General features: G+C 49.6%; 1 protein-coding gene and 1 long non-coding RNA gene across 4 annotated transcripts; one reads left to right on the top strand and one right to left on the bottom strand.

Annotated features, from left to right (window-relative positions):
• Positions 1-225: 225 nt before the first annotated feature.
• Positions 226-2,442, bottom strand: TMSB4X (thymosin beta 4 X-linked). Its single transcript, XM_013059598.2, has 3 exons — positions 2,292-2,442; positions 1,104-1,217; positions 226-662 (listed from the first exon to the last, which is right to left on the bottom strand). Exons 2-3 carry the CDS (start codon positions 1,201-1,203, stop codon positions 628-630), a joined length of 135 nt encoding a protein of 44 aa, XP_012915052.1. The 5' UTR covers positions 1,204-1,217; positions 2,292-2,442; the 3' UTR covers positions 226-627.
• A 421-nt stretch (positions 2,443-2,863) lies between these two features.
• LOC101686669 lies at positions 2,864-12,929 on the top strand. 3 transcript variants are annotated; one of them, XR_006609458.1, is made up of 6 exons: positions 2,864-3,310; positions 5,731-6,229; positions 7,890-8,287; positions 9,002-9,159; positions 9,788-9,865; positions 11,251-12,929. It is a non-coding gene; the product is annotated as an uncharacterized LOC101686669 (long non-coding RNA). The 3 variants fall into 3 exon arrangements; XR_001180573.2 differs by lacking the exon at positions 11,251-12,929 and having other exon boundaries at positions 8,111-8,287; positions 9,788-9,886; XR_001180572.2 differs by lacking the exon at positions 11,251-12,929 and having other exon boundaries at positions 9,788-9,886.
• Positions 12,930-15,346: the final 2,417 nt, after the last annotated feature.

The following is a 15,346-nucleotide window of genomic DNA, read 5'->3' as shown; positions in this document are numbered from 1 at the left end:
AACCCACTGTTGTGAATTACCAGTCCTTTCTTTTTCCCCCGATCAGATGCAATTTTGTTGGCTTAGCAAACCCTATGAAATCCAAGAACTGCAAATGTTTTCCTCCAACTCCTACTAGGAATTCAAGTAGCCCAAAAAAATTTACCTTCCCATCACCTTAGTACCCATGAGGTATTCATGTACCACTAGGCCGCTCCTTCCAGACACCAAACAGTCACAACCAACCAGGTTTTAAAACTTTTTATTGCATATTAAAAAAATTGTGCATTCCAATAATTAAAATCATTTGAACAAAAAAATGGCACTCTGATTAAACTGCGTTTTACAGCCTGCAGGACATCTTGGACCAGCCGGATTTTTCCTCTACTCTTCCCTGTCCTCCCACCCAGCTTCTTCCTTCACCAACATGCAAGTTCTTTTCCTTCCCTGCCAGCCAGCCAGGCAGATGGGAGCGGCAGGTGCCTTCGTTGTCAGTAGTTCTCCATTCTTTGATGTGAAAAGGGGCAGCACAGTCATTTAAACTTGATCCAACCTCTTTGCATCTTACAAAGTTAAACAGCTAAAAGAAGTAAAATAAGAAGGCAATGCTTGTGGAATGTACAGTGCATATCGGCGGCGCCCGCCTCATTACGATTCGCCCGCTTGCTTCTCCTGTTCAATCGCTGGGGCAGGAAAAAAAAAAAGAAAGATGGAGGGAGCACATTAGGCAGACTCAGTACAGCCTAGTGTTGAAGCGTAAGATGATCGTACTTTTCGTTTAGTTATCTTCCCGTATCATAAAAGTCCAAGTATCAAGTCATCCCATCGTAAAATAGGACCATTAAAAAACCATTTAACAGATAAAATGGTATAATAGTGCATATTAATATAGTATACCAAACATCCCGTCATTATTAAATTATTAAAGCCCTGTTGTTTGTTGGCTGCAAAAAATTCTTAATTAACCTTTCCAAACCACATTTATCATAAAAACTGTCAGCTCCTCCCCCGCACTCCCTGGTTCCCCACCCCCCCTCCCCCCTCCCGAGTCGCGGTCCTGCTCCCAGCCCCTCCCCTCCTCCCTCCCGCCCAACATTTTTCTCTGGGGTGGGGGGGGGGCTTACTTTCTTTTGAAGGCAGTGGATTTTTCTCTTGTGTTTCTGTCTTCTTCAATTTCGACTTATCGAATTTCTCAATCTCAGCCATATCGGGTTTGTCAGACATGGTTGCAGAGGAAGCTGCATATACAAAGCCAAGAGAGGGGTTGAGATCGAGCGAGCGATCCACCCTTGTCTCCCCCGGCTCAGAAATGCGCTTTTGCCCTCGCATCCCCCGCCTGAAACCCCACCTCTCCCTCCTTCCGCTTTCATGGAAGGCTACAGCTCGTCCTCTTGCTACACACAAAAAAAGAACCCCTTTTCATTATTTCCAAATGCGGGGGAACAAACTGGGAAAATCGCCGCCTCATTAGGAGGCAAATCTTCCGGAATAAGAAGATTGACTACCGTGGGTGTCAATTACAATGTCCCAAAATTCAAATCTGGCTAGAAGAGTGAAACCATGTCAAGTGGGGTAGGGGTGGGGGGTGGGATCGAGTAGAAATTCTTAAAATGAGGCCGAGGCTGCACAATGCTTCCATTTTACATGGGTCTCCCCCAGAGATGCGGGCCCGTGCTGCTTTTCTCCTCTGCTCACAAAGGCGGCAGCAGCAGCCGGCACCCCGACCACCGCCCTACCGCCGCCTAGCTCGCGCTCAACAATGCAGCCGGCCGCCCACAAAGCGGCCCCACACCCCGAAAACCAGCCCTGACCTGCGTTTACGGGCAATTCGGCAACCCCGGCACCCATTCCCCTGCAAGAAGGGTTGGATGTCCGTCCTCCCCATTATGGCCCAGCCACCCTAAATCTGGACAGACGGGAGTGCAAGAAGCCATCACAGACTACAGTAAAAACGTTAATTGTCAAAGCTCCCGGCTCGGGTGGGTGGGCGTTAGAACAAAGGATTTTTCTGTTCCAGCTCCATCACCCGCTAAGAGGCAGTGCAGAATGCCCGGGGTGGGATGGGGGGGGGGCAGTGGGTAGGAGAAGAAAAATGCTCCCTCGGAGCTGCACGGCCAAACGCCCGGTTTGGGGGGGTGGTCTTTAGACCACCAAGTTCTCGACCCCGTACCCCAGCATCTGGAAGGGCCTGGCATTCCCTAGGCCCCAAGGCAGGCTTCCCGGGAGGACCCCTGGGCTGGGCTGTAGGGACGCCTCCGCAGGGAGACGGGCGCGAAGGGACCGAGGCAGCAGGCAGGGACCCCGGGGCTCACCGGAGCGAGGAGCGCGAGCGAGAGAAGACCGGTCTGCTCAGGAGCCGCCGCCGAATGCCGGGTGGGGCGCGCCGCGCGCTGCTTTATGCACGCTCGTATGTAAATGAGGTGACGTCACCCGCTGGCCCGCTTAACTCCTTCGCGCCTGATCTCCGCCCGGTCCGGGGGCCGGCCTGGCGTTTGGGGGACCCCCGCCCGGCGTGCACCGGTGCACCCTAACCGCCACGATGGCGGAAAATTAAAAGGAGCCAAAGCCCCCTCCCCCCAGCGCTTCCTGCATCCTGCGTTTCCCCCGCCTCCTGTCTATTTTATCATAATGGATTTTTGCAACAGCCGCGCAAACCTGCTCTTGGGGACGGGGCAGGGTAACTGAGGGTTTGGCCGGTACCTAGGGGCACAGGCATTCCCTCACTGCGAAGCCGGCTTTGTCTGGTGCGGACATCCCCGGGCGAGGGCGCGGTGGCCGCGCTGGAGGGCCTCGCCCACTGCAGGGGTGCGATTCCTGTGACTCAGCTTTCGAGCGGGCCGAGGGCCTTCGCCCCACCCCGGCCCTCTTTGTCTCCTCAACTGGCTTCTCCTGAAATTGGGTGGGAGGTAAAGCACCCTTAAGTGATTCTTTTCCCAAAAGCTGCCTCACTGTAACAGGCGTATTTTTTTGATCGCTGTAATTTTTTTTAAGCGAGCACCCGAATCAAATAACCGGAGTATTTGCTGGTTGGAGGTTCATCTACCTGCATTTTATAGCGTACGACGCCTCCCCGCTTAGAAAAGTAAGTCAAGCTCAAGCTCTGCTATTGACTTACTGCCTAACAATAAGGCGATTGCTAAGGAGGCTCGTGCCCAGTGCCAAAGACTGCAATACCAGCATCTCTGAAATCGAAAGATTAAATTTAACCATCTCACTGTCTTGAAGAGAGCCTTTGCAGCACAAGATGTTTTTGAAGTGCACTTCTAAGTTACATCCGGAAATACAGGAGATTTCGATAGAGAAGAGCAATTTTCAAAATGGCACCTTGCCTGTGAGTACCAGTGACCCCCTTGCCGCCGAAATCAGTCTCCAGTACCGTGCCCTGGGCCCGCAAATGGCACGTGAAAGCAAAAAGAGCCGCGGGTTAGAAAAGACCTACTTGAGATTATTTTAAGACCCAAAGCAGTAGGCGCAAGACTTATCCCTTTCAGCAACCTTGAAGAAATGTTTCCAGAAAACCCCTTGCAGATCATGTTTATGGCCGAGGCTTTTGTCCCCTGGGGATTAAAGTCAAGTGTTCTATAGACCCTCAAAGGCCACTACTGAGCAGCTCAGCTCGGACTTCCCCATTTCTTTATCCACTTGACTTTCTTCTTGGTTGTGGGGGGGAGGTAGGAGGGGGGCCAGGGGCAGGTGACTGTCTGGCTCCCCAGTTCATGCTCTGGTGGGTGGCCGCCATTCTGCTCTCCAAACAGGATGTCACCTCTTTGGTTACACCTCCCCCCCTGACCCTGCCCTGGATGACTGGCCTGAGAGTCCCCCTCACTGTGGAAGCCCATTAGAGATCACGCAGCATGAATTCTTGGCCCGTGGCAGCAAGCAGCTGCACGAAACACTATCTCTGTAGGTTCCGGATTCCATGTTGCCTCACTCAGCTGCTGTCAAAAATCACTTCTTTCCTCCCCCGGTGTCTCTGGATACAAGGGAAGGCCACTACCAACCCAAGGTCCTTTCCTCAGAAAGACTTGGGCCTTACAGAGCTGTATTTCCAGAAGAGACAGAGGAGTGGAAATTTGGCAATGCCTGGAGAATTTTTCTAGTCCCGTACCAAGCGGCCTCCTGTTGTGTTTAGTGACAGAAAGAAAAAGGCGGCCACTTGTTAAGAAGAAGGGAGTCTTCCAGACTGGGCCTGCCTTGGCCCTAGTCAGCGACCTAGAGGAAGCCGGCAGGGAGGAAGAGGCAGATGACGGGGAACACACACTAAAGGAATATTTGTAAGGGTTGTATGACCCTGGCCATGTGAATTAATTTTCTGGGCCCACGTTTTCTCATCTGTAAAATGGGACCATTGCAAGACCCTACGTCACTGGGCTCCTGGGGAGCCCTAAAGGCTTAGGACAGTGCATGACACTTGTGAGCGCTTTGTATTATTGTTATTTAGGATAAAAATTTGAGGAAAAAAATTAATATTTAGTGTTTAGGATTGCAAATTTTAGAGGTTTTTAGAGTCATCGTTTCTCTTAAAAAGTACCAGTAAAAATGAGATCTTTTGTTATTTTCATGGCACATAAAAACTCACCCCCACGGGGTGATGCCTTGTCAGAGGCAGACCCAGTCACGGGTGCTGTACGTTTGCTTCCGGCCTCCGCCCACCCTGCTGTCCTCCCCGCTTGAGGATTTAGTTAGTTGACAGGATTTATTAGGATTTATTAGTTTACAGATAGGGCAACTGAGCTTAGAGATCCATCCTTGTGATAACTCAGCCGGTAGCTACTCTCTGTTATTTGTGTTAAGGGGTTCATAAAAGTCTTCACACCCCGTGCCCCCGGTCCCCCAAGTCTGCCCCCGAGAACCATTAGGAAGCGCGTGAGGGGACAGGCTGCTGTGTTTCCCATGGCACTGGGGAGAGGGCACCGACTCAATGAACAGCTATGGCCTTGCGTTGAGCTGACTTGCTCGAGTGAGGAAGGTCCCAGAACCCAGCTGGGCCAAGCTCTGACCCTGTGGCTCCAGCCACCTTGCTTCCTTCCCCAGATCGTTCAAAGCTGTCACTATTAACGTCCCACGCATCAGGGGTAACTCTCGCCTCCCCGAAGCTACTGCTGTAAGTGGGTTAGTGCGTGCTGGGCACGATCACCATGGGGGTTTCGATCCCAAGTGAAAAGATCAAGGTTGAAAGCAGCTGGGAGCAGGATGCACTCCCAGCTCGGGGCTCTCGGGGAGAAGATGGGTGAAGCACCCACTAGCCGCTGGCCCGGCCTTCCACAGCTTGTAGACCCCGGCCACCCATGTGCCAAGAAGAGAGCATGTCTTGGACGGTGGCCCTCCTCCAAAGCCCATGCCTGGTGGCACCAGGAAGAGGGCTCAGGGCACACCCTGTCTTATTTGCCTTTCCAGGGTGGGCCTGGGACACATGTGTAGCTATTTGCAAAGCTAGAGAAACAGCCACGGAAGTCTGGGTATGTGAAAATTAGTCCTATTATTTTTAAGCTATTAAATTCAGTGCAGAGCGCTGCCCAGAAGAAGGAAAGGAACAGGAGAAAGTGACCAGGCCTCTTTGTCTTAGTTTCAGGGCCTCCTCCCAGCTGCCCTACCTGCCTGCGCCCCACTATCCCCGGTGACCCCGCAATCTCTATCCGTTCATGTAAATCCCCTTAGAGACACAGCCCTAGGCCCCCTGCCCCCACGCAGGAAGGGATATTGGGCAGGCTGTCTGTATATAACACCTACTTCAATTCTCACCCTCTGCAGTGGGCACGACTACCAGAATTGCACTCCGGAAAACCCTGAAGCTCCGAGAATCTAAGCCAGCCTTTGCGCCATCAAACACACCCACCAGTCTCAGGAGCCTCTGCCCGCCCCTGGGGCCCTGTGTCCCCAACCCCAGAGTGTTTCGGGGACTCCCACCTGCCGCAGCTCCACCGGTGCTCCGTGTGATGGTAACGGAAGGCTCCCTGGGCTAGTGTGCTACAATGAGTGCAGGGGAAGCCGAGAGGAGCCTAGAGGAGCCAAAGGCAGCTCTCCAGCATGTCATGTCGAACTTGCCGTGCCGCTGGCTTTCCTGCTCACTGTGTCCATCCCATGGACTCTGAGAGCCAAGAGGAACTTTAAGGGGGATCTCACTCAACCAAGTTCCCTCCCCGTGGCTTGAATTCGCCTCTACAACATCCCCTCCAAGTGGTTGCTCAGTTTATGCACAGCAAGGGCAGGAAAAAGCCAGCAGAGAAGCTTCCAGCATACACAGGAGGCAGTGAGTAGCTTAGTTTGGCGGGGGCTTGGGCAGAATGAGAGAAAATGACGGGAAATAATGTGGAGAGGCAGGCAGGGGGCAGGTTCAATAATAAAGTAATAACGATAATAATAATAGATGGGAGCTCTCCGTGTTTAATCTCCCCAAACCCTTACACAGCCCTGTGACAGAGGCACTCTTATGTTCCTCATTTTGCCGATGAGGGAGTTCTGGGGAGATGAAATAATGTACCCACAACCACACAGCAAAAGCCAGATGCTGTGGGTTCGAACTCAGATTGGCTAGTTCACAAGCCGCGTCAGTTAAACACTCCGCTGTTCTAGAATCCCAAGATAAGGCCCTTAGATTTTGTTGTGTAGGCCTACCGAGGGGAAGGTTATATCCCATCACAATAAACCATGCAACTTCTCCATCACTAAAACTTTGAAACACAGATATCATAGTCATATATCATACACATTAAAAAGCAGCCTGCTTCAATTTTCAGATGATTTCATTACAGAAATTCAGTCTGCCCTCTGCCCCATCCGACCGAACCCAGTGCCTTCGCAGTGAAGGTAATCTGATCTTGAAACACTGGCAGTTTCACACAGCTTTTCTCTACCTTAATATTAATATTAATATTCAGTCATTCATATTACACGAGGTCACAAAAAATTGGCAGGTCAAGTCACACTAAAAGGGGAGGCATTACACACTCTCGATGGCCCTCTAGGTTACAAGAGATAGAATTTTTATCCTGTCGTGAAACAGAATGACCATTAGCAAGTAGTAAGTGTTCAGGTGTTTTAATATGCTGCTGCTTCTGGGGACGTCAGTGCCTTTTCCAGAGAACGCAGCTCTCACACCATCAGCGGAAGGCGGCTGGTGGCTTTGTGTAAGGAAAAAACGAAGCACAGGTGGGCACCAGATTTGATCACATAGGCCAAGGTCAACCTCCTTGGCTGACCCGGACCCTCTCCCCTCTGCGGGGCTGGCTCCAAGGGCGTGGGCCCTATGTGGTGGCACGAGGCCCTCACACTCACAGAGACCCTTCCCTCGGCTTCATGCTCAGCTGTCGCCATCTTGAAATTGTTAATAATTTTGAGCAAAGGGCCCCACGCTTTCATTTCGTACCAGTTACGAAGCCAGTCCAGCCCCTCTCATTCTCATTCTCTGGGTGCCCCCGGTGCCCTAGCTTTTCCTAGGACCCAGGAATGGGCCCATTTTTCATAGGCCCCTTGCTCTGCCTGCAATGCCCTCTCTGGTATTTCCTGAGAAATACGGGTCTGCAGGTGTGCACAGGATGGTTCAGCCTCTGTGGCCTCTGCTAATCTCCCAGCTGAGCCTAGTTGTTCTTGAAGCTGTTGATGGCCACACATTTCTAGGGCCCCGTGCCAAGTACGGACACCTTCTCTTCCCTTCCTTCCTGCCTGGTGGTTTTGTCCTGTCCAAGGAATGCCTATCCCTCTAGGCTTCCTTGCGCATCAGAACTCCCCTGCATGTACCAAGACCACAAAGGAGCAAGGCTTTATGGCCATCTCCGCCCACTTCTCCAGCTCTGATTCCTTCACTCTCCGGAAGCTTTCCTGGGGAGGAATTCCACAGTTAAAATTTGTATCGAGACAAGAAGAGGAGGATGTCTTTTTTTTTTTTTTTTTTTTTTTTTTTTTCTGCACAGAGGCCAAACACGGGGCAAATGAAACACCAGGAAAGAATGCTTGAGTTCTAGGCTTTTCCTGTGGCATTTACAGCCGGGACTCGATTGTCTGAACTGGAAAGGTGACATGGACAATGGAGATTCACAGACAGACCGTCCAGTTAAGTTGCTAAATCTCACTTTAGCAAACAGATTCAATCGAAAGCACGTATTCAAACAAATATTCATCTTCTTGTTCATAGCAACACCAATCCAATAGCCCAAAGGTGGAAAGAGCCAAATGCCCATGGACGAATGAATGGCTAGATGACAGGTAGTGTAGTCATCCGATGGGACAGTATTCCGCCATAAAAAGGAACGAAGTCTGTGCACGCTACAACATGGGTGAACCTGGAGAGATGCTGAGTGAAAGAAGCCAGGTAGGTCCTACAGACCACATATGGTAGGATTCCAATTATGTGGAACATCCAGAATGGACAAATCCATAGAGAGAGAAGGAGATTGGAGGTGGCCAAGGGCTGAGGGGGCAGGGGGAGGGAGGAGCCAAGGGGAGCACCTGCCCGGTGGGTATACAAGGTTTCATTTTAGGGTGATGAAAATGGCTGGGAACTAGACAAAGGAGGGGGGCTGGGCAACACTGTGATGTATGAAAAGTCACCGAACTGTTTGCTCTCAAAGTGTTAGTTTCATGTTATGTGAACTTTACCTCGATTTAAAAAAGGGGGGGTGTAAGGAGAGAGAGAGAGAGAGAAGAAAGGAAATCATAGCCCCATTTCCTCACACCCCTGTGTCTGGTTCAGAGGAAATGGGAGGGGAGTTGGGGGCCGAGGGAGAGTCGGTTCTTAACTCTTTCTGTCACACCAATCTGATGAAGCCCAGAGACCCTTTCTCAGAATTATGTAAATGCGTAAATTTTTAAAAAAAGTAAATGAAAGCAATTAGATTCCCGAAGAGCTACCAAAGAGCTTTAAAACACTGTGATGGAGTCATCTCCGTGCTTCTTTGTGCATTAAATAACACAAGCCGATAGTCGGTCTCAGATCCAGCATAAATTGAAAATAGTGGGGAGTGTGTAGATATCTGCAAAATGTTAACAGATATAAAAATATCTGTGGTGTCTGTTGTTGACACAGTCACAGGAACTGCTAATGCTAGCGAGCTTCCTTGCTGTTATGGACTGAACGTTTGCCTGAAGGAAGGCAGCTGCCCATAAGTCAAGCAAGAAAACAGGTTCTCATCAGGAACCAAATGCACCTGTGCCTTGATCTTGGACTTCCCAGCCTCCAGAATGGTGAGAAATTCATGTGTGTTGTTTAAGCTGCTGTTTGCCTGGAGTTTTGTTAGGGCAGCCCATGCTTAGAGAGTTGCCTGCCCGGTGTCCTTGAAGGAAAGGTTAATGCTCTTTGAGGGGAATGAAAAGATACAATCTTTTCCCTTTCCAAATTCATGGACCCCCCGGATTGTCTGCAAAGCTCTCCTGGATGTCTGTGGGCCCTAGTCTGTTGAAGGGAAGGGGGGGTGGTCTCTCAAATGAGAAAAAGTCACCAAGAGAATTTCTGGGAGGGAATGGGAAGAGATGGTGGGGTGGCCTTCTAGGGACCAGATAAACCACCGAATATTTGCTTTGGAAACGTAATTCCCCATACTAGTGGTTTACTCCAAAGGGCTTAGGCACCAGCTCAGAGAAACCAGTCAGTGGGACAACAGTTGGGGGAAAAAAAAAAAAAAAAAAGACCAGCTTATAGGTGCCACCTTACATCTTGGGCTCCAATAATGCCTTACGTAATACAAGTCGCATTTATCTGGTGTTTGTGAACTTTGTCAATGCACTTTTTTATCGTTTGTGTCATTTTATCCTTAAAGCAGTCTTGTGCAGATAAAGGGCCTGGTATTGGTATGAATTTTTTTTTCTTTTTCAGAGGAAGAAACCCAGCCCACAGAGGATAAGTGACCTGCCCAAGGATGACTCTTGGTACTGGAGGTGTTCCCGAGGCTAAGTAAACAGCAGCATGCCTGGGTTTTGTTGTGCATGGTTTTTTGTTAGTTAGTTTTGTCATCCAAGAATCCATTGCTCAGATTTGAACCTGCATGCTTGGCTTCCAAAGATCTAAATTTACTCATTCATGAAAATGGCTTCCCCGACATACAGCCCCCCCCCCCCCCATTTTAAACTACTCATAGTCCTTGGCTCAAAGAAAAAGCACACATTTGGACATAAATCTTCCTATTTATCTGTCTACTTACAGACTGGGGCACAATTTTAGTTTGGGCCAGAAGGAGGTATTTTAATGTTTGAATATCATATTTTGCACTCTACAGCGATGTTTGCACAAATGCCTCTTATTTTTTTTTTTTAAAGATTTTCTTTATTTATTTGACAGACAGAGATCACAAGTAGGCAGAGAAGCAGGCAGAGAGAGAGGAGGAAACAGGCTCCCTGCTGAGCAGGCACAAATGCCTTTTAGAGCTAGAAGGCTGGATCTGGTTTTGCGTTGCCTCTGGAAGGAATGCGACTGCCCTTGGTTTAAACCCTTCCCATTTCCCTGGTGGTAGGAGTGTCTGTTATTCCTGGTGAGCCCCTTGGACAGTGCCTGCTTGTTTATGATAATGAGGTGACTTACAGAAAAGTTGCAAAACTACAATGAAAAATTCCTATACGTCCTGCCGCCAGATTCATCAGTTGTTAATATTTTGCCCCATTTGCTGTATCATTCTATGTATCTTCTAAACCCCGAGAGCAAGTTACAATCTCCCAGAAAACAAGACCCTCTCCACCACAGCCACAGTCCAGCGATCAGGAGGAGGAAGCCTCCCATTGCTACGCTCCTGCCATCTCTTCTACAAATCTTATTCAATTTTTGCCTGTTAGCCCAATAATGTCCTTAAAACAACTTTTCCTTCTGGTCCAGATCCCAGCCCAGGAGCCTGCCTGGCATTCAGTCCTCCTGTCCCTTTAGTGTCTCAATTTAGAGCTTCCCCAGCTTCTCCGGCTCTTCCACGGCATGAAGACGACAGGCCACTTGTTCTGTGGAATTCCCCTTGATTCAGGACTGTCTGACGTCTCCTGATGGTTAATGTGGGCTTGGCCATGTTGGCAGGAATCCCACGCGAGGGAGGCTGCGACCTTCTCGGCCTCTCTAATCCGGACGCGCACGGTGTTGGCCTGACCCGTTACTGGGGTGGGGTGTTCACTTCGATCACCGGGTGGTGTTACCTGCCTGGTTTCTCCACTGTGAAGCTCTTTGTTTTTGAGACACGCTCTTTCCCGCATCTCTGCCCCCTCGGTGGTGTGGCCGTGTCCTCGTTCATTCAAGCTGCCCCGAGGAAATCGCACACACACGCGGGTGGGCTTACAAACAACAGATGTTTATTTCTCTCCTAGGAGCGCAAGGGCGGTCCCGTTCAGGAAGGCTCTACCCTCCTGACCTAGTCACCTCTCCAAGGCCTGCCTCCTGCTATCCCCGCCGTGGGGGATATGCTGGCAACAGGTGAATTTGGAGAAGATCCGAATATTGAGACCAGAGCCCCCAGTACTGATGGGATTACGTGTAGCCTCGGGGGCGGTGAATTCCATGCCCAAACCCACATGAGTCTGCGACCCCGTGTCAGCGCCAAACCCACTTACAAGGCACTTGGATTGGAGGTTGCCCTTCCAACCAGTGCCCCTACTTTGGTGTTTATGGCTCCCAAGGGCCTTCAACCAGGCCAGCATTTAGTAGGTGCTGCGAGTCATCCAGAATGGAGGGGACTTCACTGGTCTTGCTGGGGGGCGTGGGCTGAGCACTTCGGGGGTGGGGGATCCATGGCTAGGAGTAACCACACAGGTCATCCGGAGTGCTTGCCGGAGCTGGGCACTGTCCCATGGGCTTTTTAATTCCCTGAGTGACGGGGCTGGGTGCAGTGGACACCCCATCTTACAGAAGAGAAACTCCGAGATGTTCCATGCTAGTCCCATGGACTGCTTGATGCGATCATTTCAGTTTTCTCTTTCAGCATTTTATTTGCATTTTCCTCCCTCAAGCAGGGGCAGCAAAGACGAAGGAATCCGGTTTTCTGGTTTTTGTTTTGCTCTGATGGGAAACACGCTGACTTTGTCGTGCTGTCTACTTCTGTTGCTTTGTTGGAGCCTTTCCATCACCCCACGTCTTGGTCTTAGGATGCTTATTTTATTTTATTTTTTTATTTAATAATTATTGTTTTGGATTTTATTTACTTGTCAGAGAGAGAGTGCACAGACAAGCCCGGGGAGCAGCAGGGTATGCAAAGAGCCTTATGCGGGGCTCGATCCCACGACCCTGAGATCACCGCCAGAACCAAGGCAGACGCTTCACCAACTAGGCCATCCAGGCGTCCCAGGATGCTTGTTTTACAGATGGGAAGACTGAGGCCTTGGCCATCACTATGGGCAAGTGCCTGAACGGGGATGGCATCCAGCTCCCTCTGGTCTGGCCCCGAAGCCTCTCCTCTCGGATGCGGGAAAGGCCCTCGGTTAGCAGGCTTTCAGATGCAAATCAAACAATCAGGCCCTTTCTGCCCCCTTTGACAGACAAGAAAAGGGTGAGTGCTGAGGTTGGGCAGAAGGCAGGGCAAGGAGAGTGAGAGTGGCGCCCGCTTGCCCTTGCTGGAAGTGTAAACCGGTAAAGATTTTTCAGGGGTACCAGCCACTCTCAAAATCAAAACAGCATTTCCAGTTTGATCCAGCAGTTCCACTGTTAGAAATGTTTTCTAGGGCCGTATTCGGACAGATACACCAAGATTTGTCTTATATTTGTACACACCCAGATATCTTTTCCCCATGACTTCCCAGTAGCTTTTCCCTATAGCTTTCCCCATAGCTTCCCCATAGTTAGCTCCATTGTAGGTAACAGGAAGCGCTAGAATTAACCTAAGTGTACGTTAATTAGATGAGTTAAATACAGGACAGAAATTTATGCAGCCCTTACAAAATGACTGAGGGGCGCCTGGGTCGCTCAGTTGGTTGAGCATCTGACTCTTGGTTTGGGCTGAGGTCGTGATCTTGGGGTTTTGGGTTAGGTCATGATCTTGGGTCATGGGATAGAGCCCCGCTACCCCTGCCCCTGCTCGGTCTCTCTCTCTCTCTCTAAATAAAATCTTAAAAAAAAAAAAAAAAAAAAAAGCGCGAGAAAAAGATTGAGGCAGCTTTATTCATGATGTCCTGGAAGGATAGCTAAAGTATACCTTTTTCTTAAAATTTTTTTTTTGTTTTTTTTACCAAATCTCTGTACCCAACATGGGGTTCAAACCTACGACCCTGAGGTCAAGAGTCGCATGCTCCACCAACAGAGCCAGCCAGGCGCTCCTCAAGTATACTCCTAAGTAGAAAAAAAGGAACCCTCTAAATATTGTAGGATCTACCTCCATGTAATATGAAAGTGAGGTTATAGAGACAATTTCCAGAACGGAATTTTAAGAGCTATTAACAGAAGTTACCTCTGGGGAAGGGGAATGGAGAATCTTCTACCACTTGCATCTTTACTGGAAGCATGTATTACTTATATATTTTAAAATATTTCAAATACCATTTATGTTTTACCTTCATCTTTTCTATAATTTCAAAAATAATGGAGCGCCTGGGTGGCTCAGTGGGTTAAGCCTCTGCTTTCAGCTCAGGTCATGATCCCAGGGTCCTGGGATAGGGTCCTGGGATCCAGCCCTGTATTGGGGCTCTCTGCTCAGCGGGGAGCCTGCTTCCCCCACCCTCTCTCTCTGCCTGCCTGCCTCTCTTCCTACTTGTGATCTCTGTCTGTCAAATAAATAACTAAAATCTTAAAAAAAATATATATTGTGTAAATAATGGGGGAGGCTGTGCACATGTGCAGGCAGGGGCATATGGGAAGTCTCTGTACTTTCCGCTCAGTTTTACTGTGAACATAAAACTGCTCTAGAAGATAAAGGCTATTTAAAAATAAAAAGTAAAAGAAAAAAATGTGTATATTTTCTTGCTCCAGAAATTTCATAAAACCAATACAAAGGCAGTTGAGTCTGCCTTTGAAAGAAATAGACGTGACCTTGGACTTGGGGTTTCTTTAGTAAGAAAACACCTCTGAAAGGAAGTGAAACACACAGCCAAGATAGAGTAGGGGCACTTCCTGCTTATCTGCAATTAAAGGAACTTCTGTTCTTAAAGAGGCAGGAGCACAGTTACTAGGACAATCTCCCTTATAATCCTAAATCAAAAGGACTGTAGACCTGTCCGCCACAGGCCTCCTTTATGGAATGCAACTGAGGCAAACACAAAGTTCAATTACAGAAGCTGTGTATTCTGTGTTTCACTTTAAAATGTGAGCACAGTGTTGTATTTTGGTGAACTGAATCATATTTTCAGCAAGGTACAGAAGGTACTCTTCGAATCATGCAACAATGTATGTGTCTGAATATTCATGTGTTGGATTCCTCCAAGCAGAAGCACCTCTAGCTGGGCTGAACCACCATCAACATGTACATTTGTACAGATGCTTCATTTTTAAACCTTACCAGTGTTTTGCCCCTGCCAGCTCATTCTTGCTCCTGGAGGCCCCGGAGGGGTGTGGCTGTGTAGCTGGTGTCCCATCTACAACTGAACATACGGGACACATGGTCAGTGACTCGTCCAAGGTCTCTGGACATGTAGCAAGGCCAGAAGTAGGTCCTAAGCCTAGCAGGTTGGCCCTTGGCTGGGTGCCTGGGCAGGGGATGAGCTGTGGTTTCCTGGAGTTTCATCATCCGTCCCTCTATTTCTGGGCAAGGAACTTTCCACTGACTTCTACGAAGACCCAGAGAGTTCGGCGCTAATGCAGCCATGAAGGGAAGGTTCTGAGGTGGGAGGGTGCCACACAGGTAGCGGTTGGGCTGAGCCTGGGAAAGCAGGTGAGGCCGGTGGCGTGCAGGAGGGGTGTCTGCTGCCCTCTCAGCTTCTTAGCCAGCCCCCCCCCCCACCCAGCTGGCTTGGAGAAGGGAGGGAGGAGCCACACTGCGGAGGTGGCTGTGGGGAGGAAATGGAGCACATTCACAGCCGTTCTGCCAACTGCTGCTCACCCTTATGAATTATGGGACAATCGCATAATTGCTTTTGTGGAAGTCGAGCAGCGCAGCCTCTGCCCACCCTGTGCTCCCCATTATCCCTGCCCTTATGGACAGTGATTCCGAAGCCCTGGGGAAGAACCATGAAGGCCCGGCCCCCCTTCTGCTCCCCGCGAGTGCTGGGGAGCTCTTTTCCCCTTGCCCACTGCTGCCGACCGGGCCCCAGGAGGGTTGTTAGATTTATCAGGATCAAAACACAAAACCGCCACTTAACTGGGAATTTCAGATGAATAACAAAGACTTTGGAGGTAAGTTATGCCAGGCTATATCGGAGACATAGTTAAAAACTAAAACTATTATTTCTCTGAAATTCCCATTTAACCGGGAGTCCTGTATGTTATCCAGCAACCCTACCTTGAGGGGAAACTGAGGCCCTTTCACTGATTGTCCAGATCTCC

Source organism: Mustela putorius, unplaced genomic scaffold (genome assembly GCF_011764305.1).
Source record: "Mustela putorius furo isolate JIRA1106 unplaced genomic scaffold, ASM1176430v1.1 tig00003836_pilon_pilon_pilon, whole genome shotgun sequence".
Lineage (NCBI taxonomy): Eukaryota > Metazoa > Chordata > Mammalia > Carnivora > Mustelidae > Mustela > Mustela putorius.
Note: the sequence above shows the minus strand (reverse complement) of the source record. Positions and strands in the feature narration are given on the sequence as shown.

Coding starts and splice junctions, on each gene's coding strand:
- TMSB4X (XM_013059598.2), bottom strand. CDS start 1,203: ATGTCTGACAAACCCGATATGGCTGAGATTGAGAAATTCGATAAGTCG. Junction 663..1,103: donor TCCACTGCCTTCAAAAGAAA/GTAAGCCCCCCC, acceptor TTCCTGCCCCAG/CGATTGAACAGGAGAAGCAA.